We start from the raw sequence: 19630 nt of genomic DNA on the forward strand, positions 1-19630 counted from the left end.
TTTCAAACTGTGAAGCTCCTCTTCTCTAATGGTTTCACCATTGTGAAACTACAACTCCTTTCTCAATGTTTCAAACAGTGTAACTCCCGGTCTCCGCTTACTCTTTCAAACTGTGAAACTTCCACCCTCATCTCACTGTCAAACTGCGATACTCCCACCCACCTCTCGCTGTCTCCAACTGTGAGATTCGCGCCCTCCTCTCACTGTTTCAAACAAACTCCCAGCTCTCCTCTCACTTTTCAAACTGTGAAACTCCCAGCCCTCCTCTCAGGTTTCGAACAAACTCCCCTCTCCAGTGAGAGCCCTCCTCTCACTGCTTCAAACTGAGAAACTCACGGTTCTCCACATGCTTTTTTAACTGTAAAACTCTGGGCTCTCCTCTCCCTGTTTCATACTGTGAAAATTCCATTCTCCTCTTGCAGTTGGAAACTCTGAAACTCTTGCTTTCCTCTCATTGTTTCAAAAAAGCTCTCTCGCTGTTTTAATCTGTGAAAGCACTGGCTTTCCTCTTGCTGTTTCAAATTGTAAAACTCACGGCTCTCCTCTCGCCTTATAAAACTGTGAAACTCCTGCTCTCCTCTCACTGCTTCAAACTGTGAAACTCCCGGTCTCCTCTCACTGCTTCAAACTGTGAAACTCCTGCTCTCTTCTCACATTTTAATGCTGTGACACTGATGCTCTCCTCCCACTGTGTCACAACTGTCAACCTCCTGCTCTCCTCCCACTGTTTCAAATTGCAATACTCCCACTCCCCTCTCTGTTTCAAACATACTCTCGCTCTCCTCTCAACCTTCCCAACTGTGAAACTCCCGCTCTTCTCTCACTGTCTCCCACTCTGAAACTCGCACTCTCCTCTCCCTGTTTCAAACTGTGAAACTTCTGCTCCCCCTCACTGTTTCAAACTATGTTACTCCCGCTCTCAACTCGTTGTTTCAAACTGTGAAACTACAACTCTCCTCTCATTGTATAAAACTCTGAATCCCTTGGCACTCCTTTCGCTGTTTCAAACGGAGAAACTCCCAGTTCTCCCTCAGTGTTTAAAACCATCTTCCAGCTCTCCTCTCATTGTTTCAATCTGAGAAACGTGCTTGCATTTCCTCGTGCTTCATCAAACTCTGAAATTCTCAGCTCTCCTCTCTCTGTTTAATACTGCGAAACTCTTCCCCTCGCATTTAGTACTGTGAAACTCCTGCTCTCCTCGCACTGTAACAAACTGTTACTCTGCCACTCTTCTCACACTATTTCAGAGCGTGGAATTGCTGCTCTTCTCTCGCTGCTTCAACTGTGAAGGTCCTCCCCTCCTCTAATTATTTCACACTGTGAAACTAAAACTCGTTTCTCACTGCTTCAAAATTGAGAAAGTCGCGCTCGCCTCTCTCTGCTTCAAACCGTTAAACCCTGGGCTCTCCTCTCGCTGTTTCAAACAATTTCCCAGCTCCCCTCTCACTGCTTCAAAGTGTGAAACTGATGCTCCCCTCTCACTGTTTCACAGCGGTGAAACTCCTGCTCTCCTCTCACTGCTTCACAACTATGAAACTCCCACTCTCCTCTCACTGTTTCAAATAATGAAACTCCCGCTCTCCTCTCACTGCTGCACAGCTGTGAAACTCTTGCTCTCTGCTCAATGTTCCAAACAGTGAAACTGATGCTTTCCTCTCACTGTTTCACAACTGCAAACCTTCCACTCTCCACTCACTGTTTCAAACTGTGAAACTCCTGCTCTCCTCTCACTGCTTCACAGCTGTGACTCTCCTGCTCTCCTCTCACTGTTTCAAACAGTGAAACACCTGCTCTCCTCTCACTGCTTCACAACTGTGAACCTCCCACTCTTCACTCACTGTTTCAAACTTTGAAACTCCCGCTCTCCTCTCACTGCTTCACAGCTGTGAAACTCCCACTCTCCTCTCACTGCTTCACAACTGTGAAACTCCTGCTCTCCACTCAATCTTCCAAACAGTGAAACTGATGCTCTCCTCTCACTGTTTCACAACTGTGAACATCCCACTCTCCACTCACTGTTTCAAGTTGTGAAACTCCAGGCCCTCCTCTCACTGTTTCAAACTGCTAAACTCCCCTCCTTTCACTGATTCATACAAACTCCTGCCCCCTTTCATTGTTTCAAACTGTGAAAGTCCTGCTCTCCTCTCACTGTTTCAATCCTTGAAACTCCTGGCTGTACTCTTGCTGTTTCAAACCAAGAAACCTACATAATCATGTTGCTGTTTCAAACTGAGAAATACATGGCTCTCCTTGCACTATTTGAAACTGCGATACTCCCACTGTTTCAAACATACTCCCTTCCCTCTGTTCCAATCTGTGAAACTCCAGCTCTTATCTCACTGTCTCCAACTCTGAAACTCCCACTCTGCTCTCTCTGTTTCAAACTGTGAAACTCCTGCTCCCCCTCACTGTTTCAAACTGTGTTACTCCGCTCTCTACTTGCTGTTTGAAACTATGAAGCTACAACCCTCCTCTCGCTGTATAAAACTCTGAATCCCCTGGATCTCCTCTCCTTGTTTCAAATAAGAAAATCCTGGCTCGCCTGTCACTGTTTCAAACTATCTCCCGGCTCTCCTCTTGTTGTTTTAATCTGATAAACCCGTGGCACTCCTCAAGCTTTTCAAACTCTGAAACACTCGGCTCTCCTTTCCCTGTCTCATACTGTGAAACTCCCAATTCTCCTCTCACACTTTGAAACTGTGCAACTCTCGCTCTTCTCCCACTGTTTCAAACAAACTCCCATTCCACTCTCACTGCTTCAAACTGTGAAATATCTGACTCTCCTCACGCTGTTTCAAACTGTGAAACTCCCACTCCCCTCTCACTTTTTCAATCTGTGAAACTGGTGCTCTCCTCTCACTGTTTCAAATTGTGAAAGTCCCACTCTCCCCTCAATGTTTCAAATGATGATACTCCCAGTCTCCCCTTGCTGTTTCAGCTGTGAAACTATAACTTTCCACTCACTGTTTAAAACTGTGAATCCATCACTCTCCTCTCGCTGCTTCATCTGTGAAACTCCTGCTCTCCTCTCCATGTTTCAAACTGTGCAACTCCTCCTCTCTTGCTGATCAAACTGTGAAGCTCCCGCTCTCCTCTCCCTCTTTCTAAGTGTAAAAGATTTACTTTCCTTTCACTGTCTCATTCTATGAAACTCCAACTCTCTTCTCACTGTTTCACACTGTGAATCTCCCATTCTCCCCTCACTGTTTCAATGTGTGAATCTGCCGCTCCCCTCTCACTGTTTCAAACTGTGAAACTCCGGCTCTCCTCTCACTCTTTCAAACTCTGAAAATCCTGCTCCTTTCTCCCTTTTTCAAGCTCAGAAATTTCCACTCTCCTCTTATTGTTTCAAACTGTAAAATTCCCGCTCTCCTCTCGTTGTTTTAAATTGTGAATCTCCTGCTCTCGACTCGCTGTTTCAAACTGAAACTCCAGCTCTCCCCTCCCTGTTTCAAACTGTGAAACTCCTGCTCTCAATTCACTCCTTCAAAATGTGAAGCTCCAGGCTCTCCTTTCACTGTTTCAAACTGTAAACCTCCCATTCTCCTCTTGTTTCATTTTGTGAAGCTTCCATTCTCCTCTCACTGTTTCAAGCTCTGAAGTTGTCACTCTCCTCTCGCTCTTTCAAACTGTGAAACTCCCTCTCTCCTCTCACTGTTTCAAATGGTCAAATGCCTGCTGTCCTCTGCTGTTTGAAGCTGTGAGATTCCCACTCTCCTCTCACAGTTTCAAACTGTGGAACTCCAATTCTTTTCTCACTGTTTCAAACAAACTCCCACTCTTCTCTCATTGTTTCAAACTATGAAATTCCTGCTCTCCTCTCCATTTTCAAACTCGGAAACTCCCACTCTCCCTCTCGCTGTTTCAAACTGCAAAATTCCTGCTCTCTTCTCACTTATTCAAACTGTGAAACTCCCACTCTCCATTTGCTCTAACTATGAAACTCCCGCTCTCCTCTCCCTGTTTCCAGTGAACCTCAGAGCTTGAAACAATGAGAGGAGAGTGGGAGATTTACAATTTGAAACAGTGAGAGGAGAGTGGGAGTTAATTTGAAACAGTGAAAGGAGAGTCAGGGATTTGACAATTTCAGAGTGAATGGAGAGCGTGAGTTTCACAGTTTGAATCAGTGAGAAGAAAGTGGGATTTTCACAGCTTGAAACAGTGAGAAGAGAGTGGGAGTTTCACTGGTTAAAATGGCAAGAGGAGAGCAGGAGTTTCACAGTTTGAAACAGCGATTCCAGAGCAGAAGATACACAGTTTGAAACAGTGAGAGGAGAGCAGGAGTTACACAGTTGGAAACAGTGAAAGGAGAGCGGGAGTTTCATAGTTTGAAAGAGTGAATGAAGAGTGGGAGTTTCACCGTTTGAAACAGTGAGATGAGTGCAGGAGATTCACAATGAGAAAAGAGTTGGAGCTTCACAACATGAGGCAGCGAGTGGAAAGCGAGACTTTCACAGGTAGAAAGAGACAGAGGAGAGTGGGAGCTTGACAGTTCGAAACAGTGAGAGGAGAGCCAGGAATTTCACAGTTTGAAACAATGGGAAAAGAGCGGGAGTTTCACAGTTTGAAACAGCGAGAGGAGAGCATAGTTTCACAGTTGGAAACATGGAGGGGAGTGGGAGATTTACACTTTGAAACAGTGAAGGGAGAGTTGGGACTCATTTGAAACAGCGAAAGGAGAGCCCGGAATTTCACAGTTTGAAGGAGCGAATAGAGAGCAGGAGTTTCACAGTTTGGAACAGTGGGAGGAGAGCAGGAGTTTCACAATTTGAAACAGTGAGATGAGAGCAGGAGATTCACAGTTTCAAACAGCAAGAGGAGAGCAGAAGTTTCACCGTTTGAAACAGCAAGACAAGGGCAGGCCAGTCACAGTTTGAAACAGCGTGAGGGGAGCGAGAGTTTCACAGTTGGAAACAGGGAGAGCAGAGCAAGAGTTTCACAGTTTGAAAGAGTGAGATGAGAGAGAGTGTTTCAGAGTTTGAAACAGCAAGAGGAAAAGCTGCAGATTCACAGGTGCAAAGAGGGAGAGGAGAGTGGGAACTTCACTGTTTCAAACAGTGAGAAGAAAGTCGAAGTGTTACCGTTTGAAACAGTGAAAGGAGAGTAGCTGTTTCACAGTTTGAGCAGTGAGAGGAGAGCGGGTGTTTGTCTGAAACTGTTAGTGGCGAGCTTGGAGTTTCACAGATTGAAACAGTGAAAGGGAAGCGGGAGTTTTACAGTTTGAAATGGCAAGAGGAGAGCAAGAGCTTCATAGTTTCAAATTTCAAGAGGAGAATGGGAGTTCAGCAATATGAAACAGCAAGAGGAGAACAGGGAATTTGTTTGAAACAGTGAGAGGAGAACCAGGAGTTTCTCAATTTGGAACAGCGAGAGAAGACTGGGAGATTCACAGGTTGGAAACAGTGAGGGGGGAGCAGCAGTTTCACAGTATGAAAAAGTGAGAAGAGAGAGGGAGTTCCACAGTTTGAAACAGTGAGAGGAGAGTTGTAGTTTCACCATTTGAAATAGCGAGAGGAGAGAGGGAGTATCACAGTTTGAAACAGTGAGAGGGAGCCAGAGTTTCGCAGTTTGAAACAGTGAGAGGAGAGCGGGAGTTTCACAGCTTGAAACATCGAGAGGAGAGCGGGAGTTTCACAGTTTGAAACAGCGAGAAGAGAGCGGGCGTTTCACAGTTTGAAACAGCGAGAGGAGAGCAGGAGTTTCACAGTTTGAAAGAGCGAGAGGAGAACCGGAGTTTGTTTGACACAGTGAGGAGAGTGGGAGCGCCACAATTTGAAACAGTGAAACCCCCGGCTCTCCTCTCACTGTTTCCAACTGTGAAACTCCCCCTCTCCTCTCGTTCTTTCAAACTGTGAAGATCCCGCTCTCCCCTCCCTCTTTCTGCCTGCGAAAGTCACACTTTCCTCTCGCTGCCTCATACTTTGAAACTCTTCCTCATCTCTCACTGTTTCAAACAGTGAAATTTCCATTTTCTTCTCATTGATGCAAACTGTGAAACTCCTGTTCTCTTCTCACTGATGCAAACTGTGAAACTCACACTCTCCATGCGCTCTTTCGAACTCTGAAACTCCCGGTCTCCTCACCCGGTTTCCAACTGTGAAACTTCCGCTCTCCTCTCACTTTATCAAACTGAGAAACTCCCGGCTCCCCCTCACTGTTTGAAACAAACTCTCAGCTCTCCTCTCATCGTTTCAATCTGAGAAATACACGGCTCTCCTTGTGCTTTAACAAACTGTAAAGCTCTCGGCTCTCCTCACCCTGTTTTATTCTGCAAAACCCCTATTCATCTCTCACAGCTTGAAACTGTGAAACGCTCGTTCCCCTCTCACTGTTTCAAACAAACACCTGCTCCCCTCTCGCTGTCTCAAACTGTGGAACTGCCACTCTCTTCTCACTTTTTCAAACTGAGAAACTCCTGGCTCCCCTCTCACTGTTTCAAACAAACTCCCAGCTCCCCTCTGGCTGTTTCATACTGAAATGCTCATGCTTCTCCTCCTGCTTTTTCAAACTGAGAAACTCTCGGCTTTCCTCTCCCTGTTTTGTATTGCGAAACTCCCATTCTCCTCTCGAAGTTTGAAACTGTGAAAATCTTACTCTCCTCTCGCCATTTCAAACTATGAAACTCCCAGCTTTCTTCTCACTGTTTCAAATGAACTCCCACTCTCCTTTCATTGTCCAAACTGTGAAACTCCTGCTGTCCTCTCTCTGTTTCAAGCTGTGAAACTTCTGCTCTTCTTTTGCTGTTTCAAACTTTGAAAATCCCGCTCTCTTCTCACTTCTTCATACTGTGAAACTGCTGCTCTCCTCTCACTGTTTCCAACATGTGAATCTCCTTCTCTACTCTCGCTTTTTCAAACTGTGAATCTCCCTTTCCCATCTCTTTCTTTCAAACTGTTAAACCCCCACACTCCTCTCCCTCTTTCCACCTGTGAAACTGCCGTTCCCCTCTCGCTGTTTCAAACTGGGAAATACCCACTCTGCTCTCAGTGTTTCAAACATACACCCGCTCTCCGCCCACTGTTTCAAGATCTGAAACTCTAACTCTCCTCTCACTCTTTCAAACTGTGAAACTCCCGCTGTCCTCTTGCAGTTTCAAACTGTGACACTCCTGCCCTCTTCTCTCTGTTTCAAACTCTGAAACTCCCACTCTCCTCTCGCAGTTTGAAACTGTGAAACTCTCGGCTCTCCTCTCACTCTTTCAAACTGTGAAGCTCCTGGTCTATTCCCACGGTTTCAAACTGTGAATCTCCTGCTCTCGTCTCACTGTTTCAAACTGTGAAACACCCGTTCTCGTCTTAGTGTTTCAAACGTACTCCTGCTCTCCTTTCGCTGTTTCAACCTGTGAAACACCCACTCTCCTCTCGCCATTTCAAATAGTGAAACACCTGCTTCCTTCTCACTGTTTCAAATTGTGGAACTGCTGCTCTCGTCTCGCCACTGCAAACTGTGACACTCCTGCTCTGCTCTCACTTTTTCAAACTGTGAATCTTGAGCTCTCCTATCACTGTTCCAAACTGTGAATCTCCTGGTCTCCTCTCACTGTTTCAACCTGTGAAAGTGCCGCTCTCCTCTCTCTGTTTCAAACTGTGAAACTCCTGCCCTCCTCTCACTGTTTCAAACTGTGGAACTCCCGCTCTCCTCTCTTTCTTTCAAAAGGTGAAACTCCTGCTGTCCTCTCACTGTTTCAACTGTGAAACACTGTTCTCCTCTCAGTGTTTCAATCATACACCCGCTCTCCTCTCGCTGTTTCAAATTATGAAACTCCCGCTCTCCTCTCACTGTTTCAAACTGTAGAACTCACGCTCTCGTCTTGCTCTTTCAAGCTGTGAAACTCCCGCTCTCCTCTCTTTGTTTCAAATGGTAAAACTCCGGGTGTCCTCTCACTGTTTCATACTGTGAAACACTGTTCTCCTCTCAGTGTTTCAATCATACTCCCGCTCTCCTCTCACTGTTTCAAATTGTGGAACTCCCGCTCTCCTCTTGCTCTTTCAAGCTTTGAAACTCCCACGCTCCTCTCGCTCTTTCAAATTTTGAAACTCCTGCTCTCCTCTCTCTCTTTCAAACTGTGAAACACCCGGTCTCATCTCACTGTTACAACCTGTGAAAATCCCGCTCTCCTCTCCTTCTTTGAAACTGTGGAGCTCCCGTTCTCCTCTGCCTCCTTTCACCTGTGAAAGTCCCGCTTTCCTCTCACTGTCTCATACTGTGAAACCCCCACTATCCTTTCACTGTTTCAAACTGTGAATCTCCTGCTCTTGTCTCACTGTTTCAAACTATGAAACTCCCATTCTCTTCTAGCTGTTTCAAACTGTGAAACTCCAGCTCCATTCTCACTGTTTCAAGCTGTGCAACTCTTGCTCTCCTTCATTCTACCTGTGAAAATCCCTCTCTCCTCTCTGTTTCAAACTATGAGGACCCTGCTCTCCTCTCCCTTTTTCAAACTCGTAAACTCCCACTCTCCTCTCACTGTTTCGACTGTGAAACTCCTGCCCTCCTCTTGCTGTTTCAATCTGTGAAATACACGCTCTCCATTCATTCTTTCAAACTGTGAAACTCCCTGCTCTCCTTTCACTGTTTCAAACTGTGAATCTCTCACCCTCCCCTTGCTGTTCCAAACTGAATCTTCTGCTCTCTTCATGTGTTTCAAACTGTGGATCTCCCGCTCTCCTCTCACTTTTACAAACTGAGAAACCCGTGCTCTTGTCTCGCTCTTTCATACTGTGAAACTCCTGCTCTCTTCGCTCTATTTCATACTGTGAAACTCCCACTCTCCTCTCTTTCTTTCAAACAGTAGTTCCTGCTTTCCTCTCCCTCTTTTTACCTGTGATTGACCCGCTCTCCTCTCGCTGTTTCAAACTGTTAAACTCCTGCTCTCCTCTCCCTTTTTCAAACTCATAAACCCCTGCTCTCCTCTCACTGTTTCGAACTGTGAAACTCCTGTTCTCTTCTCACTGTTTCAAACTTTGGAATCCCGCTCTCCTCTCACTGTTATAACCTGTGAAACTCCACTCTTCTCTCGCTTTTTCTATGTGTTAAACTCCTGGCTCTCCTCTCACTCTTTCAAACTGGGGATCTCACACTCTCCTCTCACTGTTCCAAACTGTGGATCTCTCACTCTCCTCTCGCTGTTTCAAATTTGAAAAAAAATTCTGTGGAGTCCCCCATTTAATGTTGTCATCATTCTCCTGGAATGTGGGTACAATGTGCATCCACTGTGTCTCCATGACATGAGCCTTGTCACAGAGTATATGTGCGCTGCCGTCACTCATGCTGGATTCAAACATTCACAGGTGAAATCTGAGGATCCATGGTGTCTCCTCACTGCATGTCATCGTCATCCTTCACAAACTTAGCAACTATGAAGGCCTCCTAAGCACACCTGCTTCATATGGCCAATGCAATGGCCTCATTGTCATCACTCTTGCCTTTGAAGATATCATCACCCTCATCCCCATTGATGTTCTCATTGGAGGTCTCCTTTGCACATCTCTGCATTTCTTTATATGCTCCTCAGCCAGCTCCTTCACCGATCGCATTGCCAGGTTCTGAAGGGTGCGGAATGTGATGACGAATCGTGACACCTTCTATGGACTGTATTGCAGGGCTCCAGAGACTGGAAGGTCTTCCAACATCCCAGTGGTTTACTCCACCAAAGTGCAAGCTGCAGCATGAGCCTCATTGTACCCTCTCTCTGCTGCACTCTGAGGTCACCAGCCAGGTGTCATCAGCCACATCCTCTGGAGTAGCCCTTGTGCCCAAGGAGCCATCCCTGCAGCCTTTGTGGACACTGGAAGATGTCAGGGATTTGAGACCTACTGAGAATGTAGAAGTCATAGACACTTCTGCAAATTGTGCACAGACCTGCAGGATGCATTTGTGGTGGTTGCACACCGCTGAGCATTCAGCGAGTGGAAGGCCATGTGGTAGACGTGGTTGACTGCTTGTTATCATGGAGATCTGAGGGACATGTGAGTGCAGTCGATGGCACCCTGCACCTGAGATCTGTGCAAATCCCAGCACTCTTGCTTTCTGGCTTTCCTGATCCTGGGTGAAATGCATAAAGCTGTGTGCCTATCACATCCGTCATCTTCTGGATGCATTTGTGGGTGGAAGCTTGTGAGATCCCGCAGAGGTCACCTGTGGAGCCCTGAAAGGAGCCAATGGCATAAAAAACTTCTTATCAGATGTACTTAAGTACTTTAGTGAGTGGTTATCAAAAGTTTTCAAGACAAAACCAATTTAGAGCCTTTCTGTGTAATTGGAAGAGGAATTCCTAATTGATCATACCATAACAATGTTTCATTTATGTACTGAGGTCGATCTTCTGTTTAACTAGTTCAAATAATGGGTGGTAATTGAAATGAAGACAGTGCATCACCTTTGCAAAATGGAAGAACTGACCTTTTGAGGTAAATGTTGCATTCAGAGGAGTTTGAAATGTCAAAATAATTAGCTGGTTGTGTTGAATTTGTAAGAAGATGCTCATGATTATTTTTCACTTTCTCCAAAGGGAGCTTCGAGCCCTGGTAATTGAGATGGTCTTGGCAACCGACATGTCCTGCCACTTTCAACAAGTCAAAGCTATGAAGAATGCCTTACAGCAACCAGAGGGGTGAGTTATCATTTGACTGCGGTCACTCCTTTCAATCATCAGATTGTAATCATTTTTGTCTAGTACATTAAGTACAACATATTAGTTGTTTATTCTTAGATAAAATTAAACAGCATATGCCCTGTCATACACCATAAATAACCAATACGCCTGCTGAAAAAAAGCAAAGGTTGCTGCTTATTGGTGAACTTGCGTGGAGCATAAACACAGCAGAGACCAGTTGTGCTGAATGGCCTGTTTCTGTGCTGTAAAGTTTAAGCTAACTATCAAAAAAAGCAATGGTGTCATGAGGGCATACTTTTTCAAGCAGTGAGTGGTTAGGATCAAGAATGCATTGCCTGAGAATTTAGTGGAAGCAGTTTTAATCAAGGCATTCAAGATGGAAAACAAAAACAAAAACAGAAAATACCTGGAAAAACTCAGCAGGTCCGGCAGCATCTGCAGAGAGGAACACAGTTAATGTTTCGAGTCCGAATGACTCTTCAACAAGGTCATTCGGACTCGAAACATTAACTGTGTTCCTCTCCGCAGATGCTGCCAGACCTGCTGAGTTTTTCCAGGTATTTTTTGTTTTTGTTTTTGTTTTGGATTTCCAGCATCCGCAGATTTTTGCTTTTATCATTCAAGATGGCATTGGATTGCTATCTGAAATGCAAGAATGTGCAGGGCTGCGGGAGAAAGGGGAGCTGCACTAGGTAAATTGCTCCTACAGAGAGTCAATGCAGACACAGTGGCTTGAATGGCCTCCTTCAATGCTTTAACAATGCTGTGATTCTGTGAGCTCCTGCCTTCTGACATTAGCCCATCTTTCACAGCAGTGGTTAGAGGTAGAATATATTCTCAAAACTTCTAAGTTAAAGAAACTAGATTTTTGATCAGTTGAATCTCATTGTCTATGGGTAAGCAATACAAGTTGAGTATCCTTTATCCATAAATCCGAAAACCAAATATTTCCAAAACCACATTTTATTTGAACCTCATCGACCTTTAGCGCGGGAAGTCTATGAACCAAGTCAACAAGAACCTCGCTGACTGCACCCGACCTTTAGCATGAGATGTCCAGTTAGTCTGCACTGTTTACCTTGCGATTTTTGTCTGCACTGTTTACCTTGCACACCCTCTCCTACAAGGAGAATTGCAGATGGCACCATAGGTGGGAACTTATTACAGGTACACTTTATTTATTATTCAGTGGTACATCCTAACTTTCCAGTCATTTTATTTACTTTAGACTATAATTAGCCTAAGCTTTGGCCATTGTAATGTAAGTAGGCCTAGCCTATTTGCGGTATCCGAAAACTGAAATCCGAAACGCAACCGGCCTCAAAGGTTTTGGCTAAAGGATACTCGACCTGTAAAAGACTTATGCATGAGCAGGCAGTAAATGTGTAACGGGTTGATAGGCAACACTTTGTGGCCTACCCACTTGTACTGCTTACTTGATATGTGGGATTTTTGGACAGCAATACCTTAACATATTTACATAGAATTTTACAGCATAGAAATAGGCCATTTGGCATAATAGGTTTATGCTGCACAACAACCACTTCTCACCTTATGTCATTTCAGCCTATCAAGATATATTTCTATTCCATTCTCCCTCTTGTACTTAATTTGCTTAACTTTTAAGTTCATTTGTGCTGTTCATCTCAACCATTCGTAACAAGTTGCACATTCTCACTACTCCTGGATTAAAGAAGTTTCTTCTCAATTCTTTCTTGGATTTATTAATAACTATCTTATATTTATGATCCACAATTTTGGACACCCCAAAAACAGAAAAATCCTCTCTCCTACTTCTATTTTATTGAACCTTTTCATAATTTGAAAGATCTCTAACACATCACAGTCTCAACCTTTGTAGGGAAAGAACTCCACAGGCTTTCCTTATAATTGTACCTTCTTAGTTATGATATCATTCTTCTAAATCTTCTTTACATTTTCTCTAGTGCTTCTATATCCTTTTGAAGATCTCTGAAATTGTTCTGTCTTGATCTGCAACTGTTGCCATTAGGTCCTACAGCTACCATCTCCGACCAGACATGATGCATTGCTGTCCCTGAAAGATCAAAGAAACAAACTTGCTTTTCATCTAGATTAGGAAATTAGATTAAAAGATATGACAGTTGATAAGTAATACCAAACATTTTAATAAATTCATATTTCTAAATCAACATACATTTTCTTGAAGAATAAGAACTCCACTGAGAAAATGGTGCAGATGCTAATGAGAAAAGTTAAGGATAGATTAAATTAGAAGAGAATGTTGCCAAAAAGAGTAGCAAGCCTGAGGATTATTAAAAATTGATCAAGTGGGAGAAAATTGAATGAGAGTAAATCAGCAGAAAATATTAAAGCAGTAATTGTTTTATTCATTCTTGGGATGTGAGCATCACTGGCAAGGCCAATGATAATTGCCCATTACTAATTGCACTTGAGAAGGTCGTGCCGAGCCACCTTCTGAACTACTGCACCTGCACCTGTATAATAACGTTTGCAAGTCTGTAAAAGGAAAGATTCAGCAGGTGTGACAGCATCTGCGGAGAGGAATACAGTTAATGTTGGAAAGTGAGGATGTCTTTGAATGGGCAAAAAACATTATCTATTTGGTTAGAGATGTAGAGCAAAAGGGGGATGTTCATACTATTGGAAGTATTCTAAAGGCCTCTTAATAGAGAGAGAGAAAGAGGGAGAGAGGTGCAAATCTGCAGGGAGATCATAGAGATCTGCAAGAACTCAAATGATGGTGTTGCCCAAATATCAATTGGGATAATGTTAAAATAAAAGGTAAGAAGCGGAAGGAAGTTCTGAAATGTATTCGGTAGAACTTCCTTGACCAGCATGTCCTCAGTCCAACTAGGTGGGAGGCACTGCTGGATCTGGTGCTGGGTAACAAGGTGGGCCAATGGACCAAGTGACTGTGGGGCAACACTTGGGTAAGAGTGACAGTCATATCATAAGGTTATTGGATGAGGGAGATAGAGAATATGATGAAACAAAAACAGAGGGTGCATGATGCATGTCACATGAATTCTTCAAGTGAGAACCAGGCCAAAAATAATAAATCGAGAGGAGAAGTGAAGCAGAAAATATGACTGGCAAAGACAGAATATGAGAATAGAATGGCAGTTAACATAAAAGGGAACTGAAAAATCTTCATTTGGCATGTAAATAGTAAGCAGATAGTAATAGGTGGGACCTATTCGGTGCAAAGAGAGACAAGGGGCTCAGGGTCAGGCTGGAATACATAATGTGTACTTTGTATCAGTGTTTAGTAAGGAACAGGATGCTGTCAAAATATCAGTAGAAGCGGAGATGGCAGAGATAATAGATGGGGTGAAAATTGATAGGCAGGTCATACTGGAAAGGCTGGCTATGCTAAGAGTGGATAAGTTGCCACGTCCAGATGACTCACATCTCAGGTTGCAAGGAAGTTGGACGGGGGGTGGGGTGGGGTAGGGGGGTTGGGGGTTGGTGGGGTGGGGAGCAGTGCGGAGGGGCAAGTGGAGATAGCGGAAGGGTTCGCCATAAGTTTCCAACATTCCCAGGTTAGGTGCCAGAGGATTGGAAAATGGCTAATGTGTCACCCTTATTCAAGAAAGGATGTAAGGACATTATAGTAACTGCAGGCCAGCCAGTTTTAGTGTTGTGAAAGGATTCAGAAAAAGTAGTCAGGGAAAAAATCAACGAGGCACTTGGAGAGATTTGTGTTAATTAAGGGGAGAGGGGAACCAACACAATTTTTTAAAAGGCAGATTGTGCTTGATGAATCTTATAGAATTTTTTGATGAAGTAACAGAGAAGTTTGATGAAAGGAAAGCAATGGATGCTGTCTATATGGGTTTTAAGAAAGCACTTGACAGAATACCTCATAAAAAGCTGATTAATAAAATTGAGGAAAACGTGGAATAGGAGGGTCATTGTCAGCTTGGATCAAAAAATGTCTTAAGGACAGAAAACAGTGAGTCATTGTAAATATTTTTTTACGACTGGGGGATGGTATGGAATGGCATTCCAAGATTCAGTTCTACTACTGTGTTTTGATATATATAGATTCATTAAGTATTGGAATACGGAGTAAGATTTCATATTTGTTGGTGATACCAAACTTGGAGGTGCAACAGACATTGAGGAGGATACCAATCAACTGCAACAGGACATGGATAGGCTAGCAGAATGAACAGGCAAGTGCCAGATGGAATTTTATACAGAGAAGCGTGAGGTGATGCATTTTGAGAGAAGAAATAGGGAAAGGAACTATAGATTAAATGGCACATTCTAAAGAGTGCACAGGGACAGGGGATCTGGGGTTTCATGTGGACAGTTCTTCGAAGTTGGCAGGACAAAGCATATGGGATCTTGGGCTTCATAAATCAAGCTATTGAGAACAAAAGCAGAGAAGCTATGCTGAATTCTTCTTAAAGTACTGGTTAGGCCACAACTAGAGTAGTGTGTCTCATTCTGATCACCACACTTTAGGAAAGAGCTGAAGGTCCTTGAAAGGGTGCAGAAAAAATGTATCAGAGTGGTTCCATGGATGAGCGATTTTCGCTACGAGAGAAGCTGGGGTTATTCTCCTTGGAACAGTGGAGATTGAGGGAAATTTGATTGAGGCATACAAGATTATCACAGGTTTAGATAAGTTAGACAAAGAAATAATGCTCCCACTGGGTGATGGTATAAGGACTAGGGGACACAGATTAAGACATTGGGCAAGACATGGGCCTGAATTTCACAGTCCCTCACTGGCTAGTTTTTAGGCAGGAGGAGGTGAAAAAGCACAAATGGGCTTCCCTCCAAATTCCTGCCTTCCCCGACCTCTCAGGGGTTTTACAACGAAATGGGCAAGGCCTCAGGCACCCTTGCTCCAATCGATGCCTTTAAGCAGCCAATTATTGATCACTTAAGGGCCTTTTCCCACCCAGCCTCAATTTTTAGGCTGATGGGAGAATTTTCCCAGGTGTGGCAGAAGCCTGAAAATGATGGGGTTCAGGCCTCGAGCAGGACTTTAGGCGTCTCCCCCCACCCCCGCCCCACTCCAAGGTCCAGTAGCCGCTGAACCTCCCTCCCCTCCCCGGCCTCTGCCCCGACACCCCAATCCCCACTAACCATTCCCATGCCTTCTATAGCCTCCCAGCCCTGAGACCCTAAAACTCACCTTTCTGTGCACTCTCAGGACTTAGGCTCCTTGAACTTCATGAATTTTCACTTCTGTCCACTGCAGCTTCTGTAGCTGTAGGGATTAGAGAGCTGCCAACCAATCGGATTGGCCGACAGCTCTCCAAGGTGAGACTTCCTTCTGAGTGAGGGGCAGAAGTCCCACCTGCAGCCAATTAACACATTGGAGCGTGAATTGTCTACGGGGCAGGCGGTGTCGGCGAGGATGTGTTTCCCGCCGACTCTTCAGATGGTGTGATGGGAGACCCCACCATCCAAAATATCCTGGCAGTGGTCTCACCAAAGCCCTGTAAATTTGTAACTAGACTTCCTTATTTTTACTTCAATCTTCTTGCACTAAAAATCAACATGCCATTTTCCTTTCTAATTGCTTGATATACCTAATTGCTAACTTTCTGTGTTCCTTGTACAAGTGCGAGTCCTTCTGAACATCAATGCTTAGACTTTCCCACCGTTTAAACAATATTCTGCCTTTCTATTCCTGTTACCAAAGTGAATATTTCACATTATACTCCATCTGCAACCTTGTGGTCCGCAGAGTTAACCTGTACTTGTCTCTTTGTAACATCTCACCTAGTTTTGTATCATCAGCAAATCTCAATACAATTCTCTTGTTGTCTTCATCTAAGTCATCAATATACATTGCAAGCAGTTGAGGTTCCAGCACTGATCCTTGTGGCACTCCGCTAGTTATAGCCGACCAACTTTACTATGGCGCATTTATCCCGACTCTGCTTTCTGCCCATGAATCAATCTTCCACCTATGCTGATATATCTTCCCCAGCTCTGAGTTTTCGTTGTGCTTATTAATCTTTTGTGTGACACCTTATCTAATGCATTTTGGAAATTAAAATATATTACATCTAATTGTTCCTCTTTGTCTACGCTATTGGTTACACTCCAAAAAACTCTAATAATTTGTTTAGCATGATGTCCCTTTCAGAAAACCATGTTGACTCTCTCTGATCATCATGTGATTTTTTAAGTTAATAATAGATTCCAGCATTTTCCTGATGACTGATGTAAAGCTGATTGGCTTGTAGCTCCCTGTTTTCTCTCTCCCTCCTTTTATTTTTGAATCACAGTGTTACATTTGCTAATTATCAATATGCAGTGACCACTCTAGAATCCAGAAAATTTTGCAAAGTCAGTGAATCCACTATCTATCCAGCAACCATTTTAGAAGCTTAGGATGTAAGCCATCAGGTCCCGGGGATTTGTTAGATTTTAGTCTCTTAAGTTTCTCCAATACTTTTTCTCTGTTAATATTAATTACTTTAAGTTCTGCACTCTTGTTAAACATAAACATAGAAACATAGAAAATAGGAGCAGGAATAGGCCATTCGGCCCTTCGAACCTGCCCCGCCATTCATTATGACCATGGCTGATCATCCAACTCAATAGCCTGCTCCTGCTTTCTCCCCATATCCTTTGATCCCTTTCACCCCAAGAGCTATATCTAACTCCTTCTTGAAAACATATAATGTTTTGGCCTAAACTACTTTCTCTGGTAACGAATTCTACAGGCTCACCACTCTCTGGGTGAAGAAATTTCTCCTCATCTCAGTCCTAAATGGTCTACCCCATATCCTCAGACTGTGACCCCTGGTTCTGGACTCCCCCACCATCGGGAACATCCTTCCGGCATCTACCATCTAGTCCTGTTAGAGTTTTATAGGTTTCTATGAGGTCCCCCTCATTCTTCTGAACTTCAGCAAATATAATCCTAACCAACTCAATCTCTCCTCATATGTCAGTCCCTCCATCCCAGGAATCAGTCTGGTAATTCTTCGCTGCACTCCCTCCATAGCAAGAACAGGCTTCCTCAGATAAGGAGACCAAAATCGCACACAATATTCCAGATGTAGTCTCACCAAGGTCCTGTACAATTGTAGCAAGACATCCCTGCTCCTGTACTAGAATCCTCTCGCTATGAAGGCCAATATACCATTTGCCTTCTTTACTGCCTGCTGCACCTGCATGTTTACCTTCAGTGACTGGTGTACGAGGACACCCAGGTCTCGTTGCACATTCCCCTCTCTCAATTTATAGCCATTCAGATAATATTCTGCCTTCCTGTTTTTGCTACCAAAATGGATAATCTCACATTTATCCCCATCTGCCATGCATTTGCCCACTCACTCAGCTTGTCCAAATCACACTGAAGCTTCTCTGCATCCTCCTCACAGCTCACCCTGCCACCCAGCTTTGTGTCATCCCTTTGTGTTAATCCCTTCTATTTCTGGTATGTAATTTGTATCTTCTAATGTGAAGACAGGCACAAAATACTTGTTCAGCTTCTCTGCCATTTCTTCATTCCCCATGATAAATTTCTCCTGCTTCTGTTTCTGATGGACCAATATTTGCTTTAACTACCCTCCTTTTTATATACTCATAAAAGCTCTTGCAATCTGTTTTTATGTTCCTGGCTAGTTTACTCATATTCTATTTTTTCCCCTTTTTATCAATGTTTTTGTCAACGTTTCCTTATTTCTGAAACTCTCCTAACCCTCAAGCTTTTTACTATTCTTCGCAACTTTATAAGGCTCTTCTTTTAATTGAATACTATCCTTAATTTCCCCAGTATGTCATGGATGGAATTTTTTTGCTGGGTTGTTGCTTTTTAATTAAACATATTTTTATTGAACAACTTGAATAACTTCTTTCAATGTTTCTCACTATTTATTTACCGCCATAATTTTTAATCTAGTTAACAAATTAAACTTAGTTTACGCTCCCCTCATACTTACCTAATTGGTTTTGTTTAAGTGTAAGAATATTGTTTTGGACTCAATTGCATCACTCTCAAATTTAACAGGGAATTCAAAGAAACAAAGAAAAGTACAGCACAGGAACAGGCCCTTCGGCCCTCCAAGCCTGCGCCGGTCATATTGCCTGTCAAACTAAAACATTTTGCACTTCCAGGGTCCGTATCCCTCTACTCCCATCCTATTCATGTATTTGTCAAGCTGTTTCTTAAACACCACTATCGTACCTGCTTCCACAACCACCTCTGGTAGCGAATTCCAGACACTCACTACCCTCTGCATAAAAAACCTGCCCTGCACATCTCTTCTAAAGTTTTCTCCTCTCACCTTAAATCTATGTCCCCTAGTAATTGACTCTTCCACCCTGGAAAAAAGCTTCTGACTATCTAATCTGTCCATGCCACTCATAATTTTGTAAGCTTCTATCAAGTCGCCCCTCAATCTCCATCACTCTAGTGAGAACAACCCGAGTTTCTCCAACCTCTCCTCATAGCTAATAATCTCCAGACCAGGCAGCATCCTGGTAAACCTCCTCTGTACCCTTTCCAACGCAATATTCCAAGTGTGGTCTAACCAAGGTTCTATACAGCTGCAGCATGACTTCCCAGCTTTTATATTCAATACCCCTGCCAATGAAGGCAAGCATGCCATATGCCTTCCTGACTATCTTATCCACCTGCTTTGCCACTTTCAGTGACCTGTGGATCTGTACACCCAGATCCCTCTGCCCGTCGATGCACTTAAGGGTTCTGCCATTTACTGTATAATTCCTACATATTAGACCTTCCAAAATGCATTACCCCGCATTTGTCCGGATTAAATTACTTCTGCCATTTCTCCGCCCAAGTCTCCAACTGATCTATATCCCATTGTATCCTTTGACAATCTTCTTCACTATCTGCAACTCTGCCAACCTTACTGTTGTTTGCAAACTTACTAATTAGCCCAGTTACATTTTCCTCCAAATCATTTACGTATACTACAAACAGCAAGGGTCCCAGCACTGATCCTTGCGGAACACCACTAGTCACAGCTCTCCATTCAGAAAAGCATCCTTCCAGTGCTACCCTCT

General features: G+C 43.7%; 1 protein-coding gene across 1 annotated transcript in view; it reads left to right on the forward strand.

The window, feature by feature from the left end:
- pde1cb (phosphodiesterase 1C, calmodulin-dependent b) overlaps nt 1–19630 on the forward strand; it is a 581476-nt gene that overhangs the window by 539467 nt on the left and 22379 nt on the right. Inside the window, exon 10 of the mRNA XM_041189245.1 lies at nt 10511–10612. Coding sequence (XP_041045179.1) covers nt 10511–10612 — 102 coding nt within the window. The remainder of the gene's footprint in view (nt 1–10510; nt 10613–19630) is intronic.

Source organism: Carcharodon carcharias, chromosome 6, assembly GCF_017639515.1.
Source record: "Carcharodon carcharias isolate sCarCar2 chromosome 6, sCarCar2.pri, whole genome shotgun sequence".
Taxonomy (NCBI): domain Eukaryota; kingdom Metazoa; phylum Chordata; class Chondrichthyes; order Lamniformes; family Lamnidae; genus Carcharodon; species Carcharodon carcharias.